Consider the following 19,970-nt stretch of genomic DNA (forward strand, 5'->3'; position numbering starts at 1 on the left):
GGTATCAGAGCATGGTTGTAGGATTTATGATTCTCCTCTTATGATGTTCGTTTCCAATTTTTTTTTATGAACCCTAAATTAAAGTTTGAAGGGTTATTTAAGTTTTCCGCTGCTTTAAAATTGAATGCGAATGTCATGGTTGAAAACGAGAATTGTTTTTCGCTGTTGAAACTGAATCTTATTGTGCTGCCATTAACCGGAATTGTTTGTGTTTTTACAGTAACATGTTTTAAATTTTTGGCGTTGAATAATAAAAAAATAAAAAAAAACCGTTCCAATGCATGTGAATGTGGAGTGAGTGGCATTGAATGAAAGGCTTAAAAATCGGGACCGTTTAAAATGAAGCACTGAATGTGTGAAAATTGGAACATAATGTGATAATGGCATAAAAGTACTATGTGAACAAGTACTATTACCGTGAAACATGGTTAATCAAGATTAAATTAAAGTTTAATATTTTTATTGGTTTATGTCACCAATAAATTAATATTAATTATTTTATTTATATAAATAATTAATAATTTTATTTTAATTTGTAATAATATTTATGTTTGTTATTGTTAAATTAAAATTAATGAGGATGCTATATAAAGTCTATAGCAATTAAATGTATATTTATTTATTTATTTGGAATTAAGTATGATAAATTTTGTTAGTCACCAAAGTGGCCAAAATTTTAAAGTTTATATGATTTCAAATTATTAATGTTTTTTATTTTAATTACCCATAGTATGAATGCTAAATTATGAATAATTAAATTTATGGGTTAATTAAAATTCATTAATTATAAGACATTTAAGGATCGCCCAAAGGTTGATTAATTGTTCTCATAATTAATGAACATGATTGTAGATAATTTTGTATGCGTCACTAGTTTTATTTATATACCCAAAGGTAGTAGGTGATTCTAGTTGATGCATATTTTAATTATCAATAATGTTATAATGTGATTAGCATCATTATGTTTATGTTTATGTATTAGTGGATCTCCCAAAGGAGAACATTAGTATGCATAGAATGATTGTTTATATCTGAATCTGTTTTTACGTTTAGTTTTATGACTCAAAGCATTAATGTTAGGCATGTGTTAATTGCAGTCTCTGTTCCGGTATCTTTACACGCGCTTGCTTCGTCTGTTCCAGTCTTTAATGGGTTGAATTTCCCTGACTGGAGTGAGCAAGTCCAATTTCACTTAGGTGTGTTGGATCTTGATCTAGCTCTTCTAGTTGAAAAGCCGGCTGCTATCACGGATGCTAGTAGCAATGAAGAGAAAGCCCATTACAAAGCCTGGGTAAGATCAAATAGACTTAGCTTAATGTTTATGAGAATGAGCATAGCAAGTAATATAAAGTCAGCTCTTCCCAAAACTGATGACGCAAAAGAATTTATGAAATTTGTGGAAGAGCGCTCCCAAACTACTGATAAGTTTCTCGTTGGGACACTGATGAGTACGTTGACCACTATGAAGTTTGACGGTTCGCGTACTATGCATGAGCATGTGATCGAGATGACAAATATCGCAGCAAGACTTAAGTCTTTAGGAATGGCAGTGGATGAAGGTTTTCTCGTGCAGTTCATTCTGAACTCATTACCGTCTGAGTATGGTCCGTTCCAGATGAACTATAACACCATGAAAGACAAGTGGAATGTGCATGAATTGCACAGTATGCTAGTTCAGGAGGAGACCCGACTGAAGAACTTAGGAAGCCACTCTATTCAATATGTGAAGAATCAAGGAGCTGTTGGAAAGAAAGTTGCTAAGAAACATGGAAAGGGTAAAGGACCACTGAAGATTGACGAGTCCTCAACCAAAATCCAGAAGAAAAATGACAAATGTCATTTCTGCGGGAAGTCTGGACATTTCCAGAAGGACTGCATAAAGCGTAAGGCTTGGTTCGAAAAGAAAGGTGAGCATAATGCTTATGTATGTTTTGAATCAAACTTAACTGAAGTTCCCCATAATACGTGGTGGATTGATTCTGGATGTACGACTCATGTTTCTAATGTGATGCAGGGATTTCTTACAACCCGAACCATAAACCCAAATGAGAAGTTTGTCTTCATGGGCAATAAAGAGAAAGTTCCAGTGGAAGCGGTCGGGACTTATCGTCTAATCCTCGACACTGGATATCACTTAGACCTTATGGATACTTTTTATGTACCTAGTATCACTAGGAATTTAATTTCTTTGTCTAAGCTTGATATTGCTGGATATTCTTTTAAGTTTGGGAATGGTTGTTTCAGTTTGTTTAAGCGTACTTTTATGATTGGATCTGGTACACTTTATGATGGTTTATATAAATTGAATTTGGATAATTTATATGCTGAAACTCTTATGACTTTGCATCACAATGTTGGCACTAAACGTAGTTTAGTGGATGAACAATCTGCTTACTTGTGGCATAAACGTTTGGGACATATTTCCAAAGAAAGAATGCAAAGATTAGTAAAGAATGAAATCCTTCCGGATTTAGATTTTACTGATCTGAATGTGTGTGTGGATTGTATTAAAGGCAAACAAACTAAACACACAAAGAAAGGAGCCACGAGAAGCACTCAGCTTCTTGAAATCATACACACCGATATATGTGGTCCGTTTGATGTAAATTCTTTCAATAAAGAGAAGTACTTCATCACCTTTATTGATGATTTTTCGCGTTATGGACATGTCTATTTACTGCATGAGAAATCTCAGTCAGTAAATGCCTTGGAAGTTTATATAAATGAAGTGGAAAGGCAATTAGACAGAAAGGTGAAAATCGTAAGGTCTGATAGAGGTGGTGAGTATTATGGAAGATATGATGAAAGTGGACAACACCCTGGTCCGTTTGCTAAGTTCCTTGAGAAACGTGGTATTTGTGCTCAATACACAATGCCAGACACACCACAACAAAATGGTGTATCAGAAAGGCGTAATCGAACCTTAATGGATATGGTTAGGAGTATGTTAAGTAATTCATGTTTACCTGTATCATTGTGGATGTATGCTTTAAAGACTGCCATGTATTTGTTGAACAGAGTTCCTAGTAAAGTTGTTCAAAAAACTCCTTTTGAGTTATGGACGAATAGAAAACCTAGTTTGAGACACCTGCATGTTTGGGGTTGTCAGGCAGAAGTAAGAATATACAATCCGCAAGAAAAGAAACTGGATGAAAGAACAATCAGTGGATTTTTCATTGGTTATCCAGAAAAGTCAAAGGGGTACATGTTTTACTGTCCTACCCATAGTACTAGAATCGTTGAAACTGGAAATGCTCGGTTCATTGAAAATGGCGAAACCAGTGGGAGTGAAGCTTCACGAAATGTGGAGATTAAAGAAGTTAGAGTACAAGTTCCTATAACTAGTACTTCTTTATCAAGAGTTGTTGTTCCACATGTTGTAGAAACTCACAACAATCAAGAAGAACAACAAATTAATGATCCCGAGGTTAACAATGAACCAATAGTAGAACAACCACAAGAAATAGTATTAAGAAGATCTCACAGAGATAGAAAGTCTGCTATTTCGAATGATTATGTGGTTTATCTACAAGAGTCAGAAAATGACTTAAGTATTGATAATGATCCAATTTCTTTTTCAGAAGCCATTAATGGTGATAATTCTGATAAGTGGTTAGATGCCATGAAAGATGAGCTTAAATCAATGGCACATAATGACGTATGGGACCTTGTGGAATTGCCAGAAGGATGCAAGAGAGTTGGGTGTAAATGGGTCTTTAAGACTAAGCGTGATTCTCAAGGCAATATTGAACGTTACAAGGCCCGTCTTGTTGCCAAAGGTTTTACTCAAAAAGATGGCGTTGACTATAAGGAAACTTTTTCGCCTGTTTCTAAGAAAGACTCTTTTAGAATTATCATGGCATTAGTAGCTCATTATGATCTTGAGTTGCATCAAATGGATGTTAAAACTGCTTTTCTGAATGGGGATTTAGAAGAGGATGTCTATATGGACCAACCGGTGGGGTTCGCTGAAGAAGGAAAGGAGCACATGGTGTGTAAACTTAAGAGATCGATATATGGACTTAAACAAGCTTCTCGACAATGGTATCTTAAGTTCAATGATACTATTGTGTCCTTTGGATTTAAGGAAAACACCGTTGATCGGTGTATATATCTGAAGGTTAGTGGGAGTAAGTTTATATTTCTGATTCTGTATGTTGATGATATCTTGCTTGCGACGAATGATCTTGGTCTATTAAGTGAGACTAAGAGGTTTCTCTCTAATAACTTTGAAATGAAAGATATGGGTGAGGCATACTATGTGATAGGAATAGAAATATTTCGTGACAGATCACAAGGATTGTTAGGTTTGTCTCAGAATGCATATATTAATAAAGTTTTAGAGAGATTCAGAATGGATAAATGTTCAGCATCTCCTGTTCCAATACAGAAAGGAGACAAGTTTAGTCTCATGCAATGTCCAAAGAATGATTTGGAACGGAAACAGATGGAAAATATCCCTTATGCATCTGTTGTTGGGAGTTTGATGTATGCTCAAACCTGTACGAGGCCAGATATTAGCTTTGCAGTTGGTATGCTTGGTAGATACCAAAGTAATCCAGGTCTGGAGCATTGGAAAGCTGCAAAGAAAGTTTTAAGATACCTACAAGGAACAAAGAATCACATGCTTACTTATAGAAAATCTGATCACCTTGAGGTGATAGGTTATACAGATTCAGACTTTGCCGGCTGCGTGGATACAAGAAAGTCTACATTTGGTTATGTGTATCTTTTAGCCGGAGGAGCGATTTCATGGAAAAGTGCGAAGCAGTCTGTCATTGCTGCATCCACCATGGAAGCTGAATTTGTGGCATGCTTTGAGGCCACAGTTCAGGCTAATTGGTTGCGGAACTTTATTTCAGGACTTGGAGTAGTCGACAGTATTTCCAAGCCGCTGAAAATTTATTGTGATAATTCCGCAGCAGTCTTCTTTTCTAAAAACGACAAGTATTCTAAAGGTGCTAAACATATGGAATTGAAATACTTTGCCGTTAAAGAAGAAGTTCAGAAACGTAAAGTGTCAATAGAACATATTAGCACAGATCTTATGATTGCTGACCCTTTAACAAAAGGGTTACCGCCCAAATTGTATGCTGGTCATGTAAAGAATATGGGCATTATGTCTACTAGTGAATGTTAAATGTTGAATGTTAATGTTTTTAATGTTGATGTGACACTTTGAGCTCCCTAATGTATAAATTTCTGAAATCTGTGTTTTCTTCTTTATGTTTATGCATGCAAATTATGATGAAGAAAACAAATTATGTTATGTTATTGCTTTGTAAAATGACATTGTGTTTGAACCCATTATGGACTTCTCGTTTTTAAGGTCATATTAAGGAGAAAGGGATGATATAGTAGTACATGGAAGGGATCATGTCGATCAAATGATGTGTGACCGCCATGACTCTTATTATTTCTGTATCTTTAATTATGAATAATGATGGAACCAATTTATGCAAGGTCTTTTATTGCGCATTATGTTTATGTATTAAATCACATAATGTTATGACATCGTATGAGTCAAGTGGGAGAATGTTAGAATTAATTGACGAATTAATTCTATTAGTGACTCATTTGAAATATTATGATGGGTCCAATTGTGATTTAATAAATATAGAGACTTATTGGTTATTATTATGGGAAGTGATAATAAAATAAAGATAAAGATAAAATAAAAACCAACTTGATGGACGTTGGTTTATAAAAAGAATTGGGGTTCTGTCTCTGGCCATAAGGTTCTTTTCACTGTAACCCATCAAGAACGTGTGAGAAGAGAAAGAAAGGCAAAGAGATAGATTGGGAAACGGTGGTTGAAGAGCACACAAGATTATAAATTTGAAGAACGCATATTCACAGGATCTCTCATGGATCAAGGTTAGTGCTCTATTATAATTTATCGTGTGAGAATTATAAATCTTAAAGATCCTTAATTAGTTTTACAATTTGTTCTGATTATATCAATATTAAACTATAATTAAATAATAAAGTTACTTAACAAGCAAATATAATTCAATAAATTATTAGTATAGATATCATTTCTAAGTAAAAAGAAAAAATAAAAGACTCGTGCATGAGCACGAGTCAAAACCTAGTAACAGAGAAAAAGTAATGTTTGATATAATTTAGAATAGAAAATTAAATATATTAAAAAGTAAACTTTATCAAATTTTTTAAAAAAAAAATTGCCAAACCATCGTGATCGTCGTCACGTATAAAAGCCACAATTTAGAAAACACAGTCTTTAAACCCACACACTATGGTTTTTTCTTTTTCGCTGTATGGTTTTTCTCTGCTCTTCGTCTTGTTCCAAGAACACCAATCCACACCTTGCTTTGCCTTCGGTTTTTCTCCGATAAGAAACTGAAGCATCTGTGTTCTCTTTCGATATTCTCAACCATGGTTGATTGTATCAGTAGTTTGCCAGACTCAATCCTGTGTGACATTCTATCTTCTCTTCCAACCAAAGAAGTAGTTGCAACCAGTGTTCTCTCCAAGCGCTGGTACCTTCTATGGCGTTCAGTTCCCTCTTTCGATTTCGACTATGACGGAGACCACTTTGATTATGACAAAGACAAAGAGGCATGCTCTCATTTTCTTCAGTCGGTGGACTCCTTCTTGCTTAGGCGTGACAGAGACGAACCCATCCATAGATTTCGCCTCAAATCTAACTCTCTCTTTGATCACACTGTAAGTATCAACAAATGGATTAGGGCTGCAGTGAGTGGAAGCGGTAGAGTTCAACACCTCGCCCTCTGTTGTGATTGGAACGTTGTCATGCCATCTGTGGTGTTTAGCTGCAAAACTGTTGTAGTTCTCAAGTTGAAGTTAGTAACATTGGAAGATATATCCTTTGTTGATTTGCCCTTTCCTAAAATCTTGCATTTGAATTCTGTTCGTTTATCAGAAGGTCTAAATCTTTCACTGCTTCTCTCTGGGTGTCCTAATCTCGAGGACTTGAAAGTGGAGGGTTTGATTTATGAAACTGATGTCCAAAATAAAGAAAAGTTCATCAGTTTGCCCAAGTTGGTTAGTGCCACCATCCATGAAAATTCACTTCCTTTAGAAGTTGTTAAGGATGTTGAAGTTTTGTTCTTGGTTTTGGATATGGATTGGGTAACGCCACTGAGATATGTTTGATATTGCTTTCCATTTCGAAGGAAAAAAAATAAAAAGGATTTCTGATGTTTTGATATCATTTTGCATCTCTTGCAGAGATATCAACCGAACCTGGATTTTGACTTTGAGAATTTAGTTCAACTTGAAATGATTTTGCAGCATAAAAAGGATTGGCTTCGGGTCTTTGAAGTGCTCAACCATTGTCCCAAGCTTCTAAGTCTTGTCATTTGCATGGATAAGGTTTAATGATTTCAGCTTTTCAAGTATGAATTTTGTCGTTGTCTTTTCTTCAAACATTAGTATTTGTTAGTATTTTGAGGTTGTGAAGGGGACGGTCGAAGAAGCGATAGAGAAAATGTGTAGATAGTAGAGTGTGAAAGTAGTAGTTGGAGAAGTGTATCTTGTAGTTGAGAATAGTTGTATTGGATGTTGTGTTATTTTGTTTTTCATGTTGCTAATGGTAGGATACATGGGGTATTTATAGACCCATAGATTATTCTAGAAATTTCTAGCTAGAACTTGAGTAAATAGTTCTAGATTTTTCTATATAATAGAATGTTCTTGATTTTTTTTCTATCCTAAACTTTTCTCCAATATTCTAGAAGTTTCATTACATTTCAATAACTCTATCTTAAATTTTTCTAGATTGTTCTAGAATTTGCATTATACTTTAATAGTATTAATTTGATTTTTATGATTGTTGTTATCAGACCGTATTCTATTTAGTAGACCGTGAAGGAGTAATTCCGCCACCACAACCTGATCCTGTATGCGTTTCATTACACCTTAAGACATGTTGTCTTGAAGAATATCATGGTTCTATAGAGGAGTTTCAATTTGCAAGATATATTTTGGAGAAAGCAAACTATCTACAGACCATGAAAATCTGCACTGACAGTGATGCCGATTATACTCTTGGAAAAAAACTTTATATGAGAAGACAATTATCATCGTGCAGGAAGGGCTCAGATACTTGTACACTTTCATTTGAATAGTTAAGGATGGTTACTTTTGTTTATCTTTCCGTTGGTAAGAGAAGTATATGGACATGTTTGACAAATTAATCCACTGTTGGTATCTATTTTGAGGTAATTGTTAGTTCTAGGAAGTTTATGGTATCAGAATTAGAATTTTACATGGTTTAAGCTGATAATGTTGAATGTAATCCTTTATGTTACACGGACTAACGAGATTAATATATATTGGCATAGCTAACATTTTCTATTGCCTTAGTCTATATCATCACAATTTTCTGTCTCAAAAACTTACTACATTGGCAAAAAAACTTTGCTAATAACCTCATGCCTGTCATGGGATTAAGAATGTCAAAAAAATTCGTACCCGTAGGTATTTGTAGATAAAACTCGCAACGGGTATAAAACAGATATTAAAAGTGGATACCCGCTACCGGCGAATATATATATTTTTGATACCTGCATGTTAACGGAGTAGGTACGAGTATCCACGGGTAAAGATACTATGATACTCGCTAAACTTACACCTCTTAACATTTTTCTCTTTTCTTTGAAATTGGCATATACATAAAACCTTATATAGACAATGACGTTTATGATATGCTTGTTGTCAAATGATGGAATAAAAATAAGAATACTTGACACGTGGCAATTGAGATTTATTATTTGCTTATTTTGTTTATTTTTTAGGAACCAATTGGAGAGAGTAGTTTGTTAATCAAAACACTAATTAAAGAATTTCCATTGTGTTGAACGTCATTTTATATTTACTTTTACAAATATTTGGACTTGTATCAACTTCAGTTTACTTGAACGTTATTTAAAATTTATGACAGTGATGTATTTTATTTTATTTTATTTTATTTGAATTTATAATTAAATATTTATTTTTTAAATAATTTTGTAAATACCCGCGGATATATGTGGATATGAAAAAAATAGGCGGATATCCGCACAATGGATACCCGACGGATATGGATACAGGTACGGAACAAATATTTATCCACTGGATAAGATACAGGGGAACTACTACCCGTACTCTACCCGCCTTGTTAACATCCCTACTTGGAACATTCTTGCTTAGAAATATTAGAAAAACAAATGAAAAACTTAGCGTGTGGGTGTGCCTTTGAAATGTCATTCATTGTGATTTATGTATCAATGTCGATCTATTATCTTTGACATGAGTCATTCCCCATAATATATATATATATATATATATATATATATATATATATATATATATATATATATAATATTTAAAAAACAAAATATTTAATTCAAATTATTACACAATTATTGGTCCGCAGAATTCAAATTCAAATTTTGATCATCAAATATCAATTTCAGTCCAATAAACTTTAATATGTTCATAAGCATTTCCAGAAAGTTTAAAGTTTCCATATATATACCTATCTATTTAAGTTTTGATGTAAAAAGAAAATATAAAACATATGTAGCTATCATGATATTTAACAATGAAATAAACTAATGTTGAATTGTAAAAAAATTATGTTTTATAATTACATTCATATTTTTATCTTATATCTATTTAATATTTTTAAAAACAAAATATTCTATTACCACTAAATAATCAATTTATATTAGACAAAATATAATGAAATAATATATTATTTTAATAATAATAATAATATTGGTGATAATAATAATAATAATATTTGCTGATTAATCTTTAACTTAATCGTTAATAATGCTAATTTTGATACTGAGTAATTATTAATATAATTAATAAAAATATAATTCATATTTTATATTTTATGGTGTTTAAATAAGCTTTACAAAATAATCTTATTTGATAATTATGAAATTATTACGTTTTCATAATCAACACGAAGTATCTGATTTTGGAGGCGAATAATATTTATTAGATGTCTTATCTTTTCGATATCTCTTTATGAAGTAAATTTATTTGATAGTTGTGAAATCGTTACGTTTTCAGAATTAATACAAAGTATATGATCTTAGAGACGAATAATATTTATTAGATGTCTTATCTTTTCAGAACCTCTCCATGAAGTAAATTTATTTGATAGTTGTGAAATCATTACGTTTTCAGAATCAACGTGAAGTACCTGATTGTGGAGGCAAATAATATTTATTAGATGTTTAATCTTCTCGAAATCTCTTTATGAAGTAAACTTATTTGATAGTTGTGAAATCATTACGTTTTCAGAATCAATACAAAGTATCTGATTTTGAAAACGAATAATATTTATTAGATGTCTTATCTTTTTAGAACCTTGCTATGAAGTAAACTTATTTGATAGTTGTGAAATCATTACTTTTTCAGAATCAATGTATCTGATTTTGGAGACAAATAATATTTATTAGATGTCTTATCTTTTCAGAACCTCTTTTTGAAATAAACTTATTTGTTGTGAAATCATTACATTTTCAGAATTAATACGAAGTATCTAATTTAGATGGCAAACAATCTTATTAGGCGTATTGTCTCTTCGGAACGCCTACAATTTGCTTTCATGATTATCTGTTAAATATTCCATTACCACTAAATAATCAATTTATATTAGGCAAAATATATTTTGTATAACTTAACATGAAATAATATATTACTTTTAGCTATTTTGTATCGTATAATAATAACAATAATAATATTTGTTGATGAATCTTTAATGTTTGACTGTGCTTAATTGTTTATTATGCTAATTCTCGTGCTAATTAATTAATAATTATTAATATAATTAATATGAAAATAATTCATATTTTACTGTGTTTAAATAAGTTCTGTGAAGAAAACTTATTTGACAGCGGTGAAATCATTACGTTATCAGAATCAATATGAAGTAGTTGGTCTTTTAGGCCAGCAAAGTTGAAGAGATGAAAGGACTTGTACTACCAGACACGAACATTTAAAAGAACTCTGATAAACCAAAATCTTAATGTTGTCTTTACTTGGAGAAGAGTAATTGAGAGAAAGATAGGATGGGTTTGAGTTGATTTAAAATTAAAATTTGTGTTGTTTTTTTTAAGAGATTTAGAAGTGATAGTAAGTAAATTTAGAAGTAATTTTTATGAAAGTTTAGGAAAGATTTGATTGATGTGATAGATTAAAAAATATATTTTAATAGAAGTAATAATCAAATTACCATTTAGCCTTTAGTTAAATTAGTATTGTAAATTAATTTCTTAATTTTTTTAAACACAACAAATGAAACTAAAAAAAATTAATAAAAAAATATAAAATATATATATATATATATATATATATATATATATATATATATATATATATATATATATATATCAAACATTAGCAAACCAAGCATGGAGGAAGAGCGGATATGAAAAGGACCCAAAACACACCATATCTGATCCACACACTAGTATCCAATCCACTCAAATGGTATCCGATCCAACCCAATCGTATTCGATCCAGCCTCAGCACGTATCCGATCCAGCCTGAGCACGTATCCGATCCACAATCCAACATATCCGATCCACCTATCCAGCGTATCTGATCCAGCACAATGGGATCGAATCCTTCACACATGGGATCTGGTTTTCTCCGCGACATGGTTGCAGTGAGGCACGTGAGAGAGAGATGACAAGGGTAAATATGTAATACTCCAATCCAATCCCACCAAATCTTCGCATATAACCTGCGATTAACAAATGTGATGGAATGGTAGCATACTCGCTCTGCCATCTGCACACATACCCTCCAGCAAACATCACATTCATTTTGATTTCTTTCCTCGCAAAGTTTCTCTCCTTTAAACGAACACAGCGTAAAAGTTACAATAACAAGTACTCAAGGGACGTTTCAGTTTCAATTTCAATTCAGTTTAAAAAGGAGTCTTGTTCATTGGTATCTTAAAGAAATTAATTAAAGATAATTAATATATATTTAATTTTATAAAAATTTATAATTAATTGTGATAATAAATAAAATATGATCTAATAATTATTAATGTAGTTTTATTCTATTTAAATGACAAAAAATTTAAATTTGTCACATCTCAAACTGACGTCGTATCACTTGATTGTGATGGTGTGATGCGCAACAACAGTAATCAAGTGTCTATCTCGATTTTAATTTGATATTTGTATTTTTATTTGATTTCAAATTATTTCCAATTTTTGTATAAAATTTGTAATTATGTCCCTAACTAAATCAAAACAAAAATTAATTTTTATATAAATGTTATACGAATATTTTTATTAAATTTGATATTTTTATTCAAATTGATATTTTTATCATATATTTTTAACAAAACTAAGTTTATTTAAATTTGTATTTCTCATCAACTTTATTTAAAATTATTTTCAAATTTTAAATTTATTTGTTTTAAATTGTTATAAAATTGTTTAAAATTATTTTAAAATTTTACATATGAATTTATATCATTGTTATTTTTATATAAATTCAAACATTTGTATAGAAATTATTGAACTTTTCACATCTTAAAAATATACTACTATTTGCAATATATATTTAAATAAAAAAATAATATTCAAGTATGATGTAATAAAATATCAATATAATTATTTGAATTTTTTTCTATTAGTATTATTTTCTATTAAAAACTTTTAAACAAATTTAAATACAGTTCAATGCAAAATATAAATTTAAATAAATTTAATATTGTTAAAAATATTTAATAAATTTTTTAATTTTAATACTTTAAAACAATTTTAAATAAAGTTCAATATAAACTATAAGTTTAAATAAACTTAATCCTTTTAAAATATTTAATAAAAATATTTGTATACTATTTATATGAAAAATTAAATTTGGTTAGAGGAAAAAATTGCTCAATTTTTACAAAAGATTAAGACTAAATTGAGACAAAATAAGAATACAAGGACCAAATTGAGAATGAGAAGATAACATCTAACGTGACAATGACACGTGACATTGTTATTGTCACATCAGCTATCTCTGCCATGTGGCACGAATCAGCTTGACACATGACAAATTTCTAATTTTTTTAACAAATTAAAAAAAACAAATAAAAATTAAAAAAAAAAATCAAAAACACCGTAGACTGATACGTGACATCTCTTTAACATTATTACTGTAGTACTAATGGAAATGATTTGATTGCATAAAAAATTTTCAAAATAGGGACCAAATTAAGACTAATAAAAAATGAGAGACTAAATACATATTTCTATACAAAAATGAGGACCAAAAAATAATTTAATCTAAATTTTTCTATTTGTTCACCTGAAGAAAGGTGTCAACCTAACAAATGAGATATAAAACATCCAAATATCAATAAATTTGTCATACAAATAAACTTGTTATAACCTCGCATTTTTTAATTCACTGTCTAAACCCTAACCCATTGAAATTCTTGTTTTTAAATTTATTGGTCTTTCCCATATATTTTCGACACAACTAATGTCAACTAATGAAAAATTTTGATGAACAATATTTTTAATAGCTAAAATAATATATTCAAAATTTATATGTTTAATCATTGTTATTAATATAATATAATACATAATTTAGTATTAAAATCTTTTTAGATATTTAAAAAAAAAAAAAATAGTTTTGAAGTTGTGTTTGATACAAATTCCATTTTAAATAAGCTCTAACTTCATCTCTTTGACCAATTGAATATTTTTGGTTGTCCTAAATCACGTTCTAAAGAATTATTTTAAAACTCTTCACTTGTAATTCTTTAAATATTGAGAAATGACTCATCTAATTGAACAATTATATTATTAATATCATGCTTCAAAATAGATGAAGAAGATGAATTTGTGTTATGTTTATTTTCACTCGTGGTTTCTCTTTTATTACCTTTAAATATTTTTTTATTCTTCATTAATATATTTTTTAAGAAAAGTTAAATATTTTAAAAAATAAACTACCAGAAGTAAAAACACATTATGTAAGAACAAATAACAGTTAATCTTATGTTCATAAAAAATTACTATACAAAAAGACTCATGAGATTAAAAAAATGGTTAAATGTGTTTTTTGTCTCTTGATTAACTGTGAAAATTAGAATTAGTCATTCTTTGAAACTTTAGACTAACTTAATTCCTTATTTTTATAAATGCATGAATTTAGTCATTTTAACCAAATTTTGTTAAGTTTATTTAATGTTTCAAATGTATTTCTCAACTAACATTGAAATGAAAAAATGTCAAACAGTATAAACAATTTAAATGTTATCATGCAACATGTTTGAAATGTCAAATAAATATAACAAAATTTGATTACAATAATTAAATCCATATATTTCTAAAGTTAAGAAACTAAATTGAACTAAAGTTTCGAAAAGAGACTAATTCTATCTTTTTACAGAAAATTAAGAGATTAAAAATATATTTAACTGTAAAAAATAATATATGCCATAAAAGTAAAATTTTACTATTAACTAATACAAGAAAAAATATATTTTGTTCAACAAGAACAAAATAAGACTGATAAGAAGTGAAACAGAATAACAAATTTATACTTAACTTTCTTCCCTTTTTTTCATAAAAAGCATACGAAAAAAAAAATAGAAACGAAGACAAAATCTAAATAACTCAAAAAGTAAAGAAAAGAAAAAAAACATCATAATAATTTTGTTATTTAATATATTTAATTTTATATTTTACTATTACTAAAATTAAATAACATGTTTGTAAAAAAAAAAAATTTCAACTAAATTTAATTCCCATATATTCTCGTCCATGATGCCGCACAACATGCAACTAACACATCTACAACATGCGATTAACAGATCTACTTAAATTAGTTTTACATTTTATTATTTATTAAGACTAAATGACGTGTGTTATAAAACAAATTAAAAATTCAATTAATTTAGTTCCATGATGATTCGCCCATGATGCCGCACAACATGCAATTAACATATCTATAATATGCAATTAACAGATCTACTTAAATTAATTTTATATTTTATTGTTTATTAAGATTAAATGATCTGTTTTATAAAAAATGCAACAATAAACACATTGGACTTCATCTACAACAACACATTGCATGCAACAATATCCCCATCGGACACAGTCAATAAAGCTGAAGACATAAAAACACTAAATTTACAATTCTATAATCCACTCTGTCCCACAATTGCCATAATTATATTACAAAACCATCTAAACTACAGTTCTAAATTGTTTAACCATATAAATACTAAATAATTATTTCAATAAATTATTATTAAAAGTACTAAATTTTATACACTCATGTAAATAACTTTTTTATTTCAATCATAACATAAAATATAATTTATTAAACTACAATACAATATATATATATATATATATATATATATATATATATATATATATATATACACACACACGAAATAAGTAATTTTTAAATTTCGAACCACACACATAATTTTATAGAACTAATATCGAAATAGTATTACAAATTAATTTTACCAAAAAAATATACAAAATAGTTCAACATTATTGTCAATTTTAATACAATTATACCTTATATTACATACATCTACAATTATAAGATTATACATAATTAGTTATAACAAAATAACTCCAACAATAAAAGATAGTACCATATTAAAAAAATTAATATTTAGGATTAAATATGTTTTTATTCTTAACTTTAAGTTAATTTTAGAATTAGTCTATTTTGAAATTTTAAATTAATTTAATTTTTTATCTTTTAAAATATGTGAATTTAGTCATTTGAATCAAATTTTGTTAAATTTATTTGACATTCCAAACGCGTTTCATAATAATATTTAACTTAAAACAAAAATGTGTTAAATAGTATAAACAACTCAAATACGATCAATCTTAAAATAAATACGAAACATCAAATAAATCTAATAAAATTTAATTAAAAACTTAAATAAATAAAATAATAAATTAATTTATAATTTTAAAATTAACTAATTCTAAGATTTACTTTAAAAAAAACACGTTTAACCCAATATTTACACTGTTTTGCTTCGGTTTTTCTCGACACTGCATTGTTTCCTCTTACTACAAGGTTTCAGTTACAGTGATTTTGGTTGTTGGGAAAAAGGCTTTCCTGCACCTTGCTATTCTTTCTCTTGATTCCAAGATTAATCCATGTGGGACCAATAATTAATAATTCATGATTTCCACGTGACAGTTTTTCCTTCCACTTCCCGGTGCTATGGTTCTTCTGCATCCACATCGATTCTAATAGCAAAAACAAATTCTTCTCAAACAATTTGATATGTTGTTGCGCGGTGAGAACTGAACTGAAACAGCTTTGTGATTCTCTTAACCATGGCCGATATCATTAGTAGTTTTCCAGACGAAATCCTTTGTCACATCTTATCTTTTCTCCCAACCAAACAAGTAGTTGCAACCAGTGTTCTCTCCAAGCGCTGGAACCTTCTATGGCGTTCGATTCCCTTCTTCGATTTCCACTACGACGGAAACCTCTTTGATTATGACAAAGACAAAGAAGCCTACTCCGATTTTCTTCGCTCCGTTGACTCATTCTTGCTCTGGCGTGATAGATACCAACCCCTCCATAGATTTCGCCTCAGATCTGACTCCACCTATGGTCGCACCGTAAGTATCCAGACATGGATTACTGCTGCAGTGAGTGGAAGCAGCAGAGTTCAACACCTCGATCTCTATTTGGATTGGGGTTTTGTCTTGCCTTCTGTGGTGTTTACCTGCAAAACTCTTGTCGTGCTTAAGTTGACTTTCATACAAGTGGAAAATACTTTCTCTGTTGACTTGCCCTTGCTTAAGATCTTGCATTTGAATCGTATTTGTTCTTCCGAAGGTCTAGATCTTTCACAGTTTCTCTCTGGGTGTCCTAATCTTGAGGACTTGGAAGTCAAGAATTTGATTTCTAAACCTAAAGGAAAGTTTCCCAGATTGCCCAAGTTGGTTAGAGCCAACATCCATGAAGATTTACTTCCATTGGAAGTTGTTAAGGATGTTGAAATTTTGTTCTTGGATTCGGTAATGCCGGTGATATTTGTTTGAAATAATACTTCCCATTTCGAAGGAAATTTCTTATGTTTTTGACTTCATTTTGTATCTCTTGCAGAAATATCAACAAATCCTGGATTTTGACTTTCTGAACTTAGTTCAACTTGAATTGATATTGGAGCTTAGCAAGGATTGGCTTGGGGTCTTGGAAGTGCTCGAGCATTGTCCCAAACTTCAAACCCTGGTCATTTGCATTTATAAGGTTTGATTTAAGCTTTTCAGTTATGATTTTATTTTTTCATCTTTTCTTCAAACATTAGTATTAATTTAGTTTTTGTGATTGTTGTTATCAGAGCAGTTTTGATACAGCTTTGGGAGGACATGAAGAAGTAGTTTGGCCATATCCACAATCTGTTCCTGCATGCATTTCATCACACCTTAAAACCTGTTCTCTTAAATATTACAGTGGTTCTGTAGATGAGATTCAATTTGCAAGTTACATTATGGAGAATGCAAAATATCTACGGACCATGAAAATCTGCATTGACAGTGAATCCGATTATACTTTTAGAGAAAAACTTCATATGAAAAGAGAATTATCCTCCTGCATGAAGAGCTCAGATACTTGTTCACTTACATTTGAATAGTTAAGTATTGTTTGTTTCTTTTTGTTTGCCTTTCTGTTAGTAACTGCAAGAATGTGGACATGCTTGTCAAATTAACGTGCTTTTCTTCACCAAATGATTTGCCGCACATAATCGGTTTTGTCCAGAATTCTAGCAATTTCATGGTATCAGAATTAGTATAAGATCATGATGTTTAATGCAAATCATTGAGAAATTATTTGTTAATGTTTCTCATTTTTTTGTTATAAATCGTTTACGTATCATATGAATTTCCAACAGTTCACCGTGATGTGATCAAGGGCAGAGAAAGTTGCAGCTGGTGTTGATGATGATGATGATTTTGTTTCAGAACTCAAACCTCTATCAAAAGAAGCTGTTGAAATACAAATGAAAGACCTTCAATTCCTTCAACAAAATAGTGAGACTTAACAATGCCTGTGATTTCCACTGCACAATATGACATTATATTTCAGAAACTAAGCTGCTTTTGACTTTTGGTTTACTCACAGAAAAATTGACAGTCATCATAGATCACACATTCTCTTATTTTTCAGATCCATATTGAATGTTGGGGTCATGACTTCTTGAAAACAGAGAAATTTCATGTAGTTACTGTTAGAATATGCTCATATCAGTTGCATTGAAGTGGTACCAATTTGAGAAACAGAGAAGCATATGTGATATAGTTAAGAGGATCTTTCAAATATGTGTAAAATCATTGAAAACTTTATATATTATCGAGAAGGTATATTAGTTTAAATTGTTTAATTTTACATGTTATGAATATCTGCGTTAGTACTCTACCAAATAGAATATGCTTATATTAGTTGCATTGAATCTTTAGCAAAAAGTTTAATCACAATTGTAGTTATTTAATTTGAACTATGTAATTTTGTTCTTTTTGTTTTCTCGAGTTAAAATTAAATAAATGTGGTGCAATTGTTAAATTTTTACCTAAAATATTTAAATTTTCATTTCTTTTACTAAAATTTTTCACAAATTAAATTTATAAAAAGATTTTATAGTCGCCAAAGTCACTACTTCTAATCAAATTATATCAAAGTAAAGTTTTTCAGTCCAAAACTTTTAAAATTATGTTAGTGATGATCAGGACATTTATTATCGTGTATATATTTATAAAAATAGTATTGTGTATGAAATGCTTTATATCTATCATTGCAGGACAAGAAAAATAATATCTCTGTTATAATAGCATTGATAATTCTAGGAGAATGACAAACTCAAGAATATGATTAAATTATTCCAAAATTTTTATTTCCTAACTACATGTATTTCAAACTATAAACTTAGGCTAAAAATTGAAACACCAATAAATAACGCTTTTAAGGATGAAGTTGATGATTTATGTAGTTGAAGTATATTGACAATAACTTGATTACTTTGTCCTATAGATCTTCAACGCAACTAATGCCACACAAAAACAACTAACATATATACTTAAATTTGAATATGTTAAAAGGGAAAAAATCAAACCAATTTTAGCAAACAATTATAAGAAAATCTGAGATTCACTTAATTCAAGCACAACATCACCTTCACAAACCCCAATTTTCCTATCATCATTCGTTGGGTTTCATCTATACCTTTAACTAAATATGCATTCATTTTTCAAAATATTTCTTTTTCCAAAAAAAAAACTATTCCAAGAAACAAAATATGTTTTGAGAAAAAATATATTTAATAATAATTAATTATCGTTCCTACGTATTTTTATTTATATTAAAAGATTGAGGATTCATGTAGTTCTCGGTGAAAAAATTATTTGAAAATAAATACGTTGATTTTTAATTTTTTCAAGACTTTTAGATATCTTTAAATTTTTTAAATTATCTGAAAATGAATGTCAGGTGAAAGGTCAAACAACAAAGGAGAAAAAAACAATATTATTTTTCAATTTTCAAATTTTATCATTTTCTAAAACTATTTTCATTATTTTTAGTTTTCAATTTTAATATTTTTATTATTTTAGAAAGTAGATGCTAAAAGTAAGGGGAGTAGAAGTGAAATCAAACCTAAAACAAATGTTAAAAAAATGAAACAAAGACCACAACGTGAGAAAGAAAATGAAAAGAAAAAAAAATAGGGATTTATGTATAAAGTGTAGAGTTTAATGGGAGAGAAAGGGAAAAATTGAAAATAAAAGTATGGAAGTGCACAGCAAGTAGTGTGGGTGCAACGAGGAAAACTAAACAATTAATTGAAGGGGATGGGGTGCATGCAGGAGGATCATGAGGTGCAGGAAGAAATAAACACAGCCCAAAGAGTGGATGGATTTAAGGGTGGTGTGGAAAGTAATTGTAAAGGGGTGAGGAACGTAAAAAAGAACATT

At 29.7% G+C, this 19,970-nt stretch overlaps 3 protein-coding genes across 5 annotated transcripts; all 3 read left to right on the top strand.

The window, feature by feature from the left end:
• Positions 1-1,441: 1,441 nt before the first annotated feature.
• Positions 1,442-2,817, top strand: LOC146887311 (uncharacterized). The gene is made up of 2 exons (XM_085671823.1): positions 1,442-1,907; positions 2,015-2,817. Exons 1-2 carry the CDS (start codon positions 1,445-1,447, stop codon positions 2,047-2,049), a joined length of 498 nt encoding a protein of 165 aa, XP_085527949.1. The 5' UTR covers positions 1,442-1,444; the 3' UTR covers positions 2,050-2,817.
• Positions 2,818-6,367: 3,550 nt separating this feature from the next.
• On the top strand, positions 6,368-8,114 carry LOC114180915 (F-box/FBD/LRR-repeat protein At5g56420-like). Its single transcript, XM_085672109.1, has 3 exons — positions 6,368-7,116; positions 7,216-7,359; positions 7,830-8,114. The coding sequence occupies exons 1-3, from the start codon at positions 6,400-6,402 to the stop codon at positions 8,112-8,114; spliced, it is 1,146 nt and encodes a 381-aa protein (XP_085528235.1). The 5' UTR covers positions 6,368-6,399.
• A 7,994-nt stretch (positions 8,115-16,108) lies between these two features.
• LOC114180259 (F-box/LRR-repeat protein At4g14103-like) lies at positions 16,109-18,393 on the top strand. 3 transcript variants are annotated; one of them, XR_003603650.2, is made up of 5 exons: positions 16,124-17,024; positions 17,113-17,256; positions 17,348-17,640; positions 17,900-18,038; positions 18,175-18,393. XR_003603650.2 is itself a non-coding variant. In XM_028066546.2 (4 exons), the coding sequence occupies exons 1-4, from the start codon at positions 16,332-16,334 to the stop codon at positions 17,907-17,909; spliced, it is 1,140 nt and encodes a 379-aa protein (XP_027922347.2). In that variant the 5' UTR covers positions 16,124-16,331; the 3' UTR covers positions 17,910-18,393. The 3 variants fall into 3 exon arrangements, 2 of the variants coding, with proteins under 2 accessions (XP_027922348.1, XP_027922347.2); XM_028066546.2 differs by having other exon boundaries at positions 17,900-18,393; XM_028066547.2 differs by lacking the exons at positions 17,900-18,038; positions 18,175-18,393 and having other exon boundaries at positions 16,109-17,024; positions 17,353-17,491.
• Positions 18,394-19,970: the final 1,577 nt, after the last annotated feature.

This window comes from Vigna unguiculata, chromosome 4 (genome assembly GCF_037176805.1).
Source record: "Vigna unguiculata cultivar grain cowpea cultivar isolate G323 ecotype 2 chromosome 4, ASM3717680v1, whole genome shotgun sequence".
NCBI classification, from domain to species: Eukaryota; Viridiplantae; Streptophyta; class Magnoliopsida; order Fabales; family Fabaceae; genus Vigna; species Vigna unguiculata.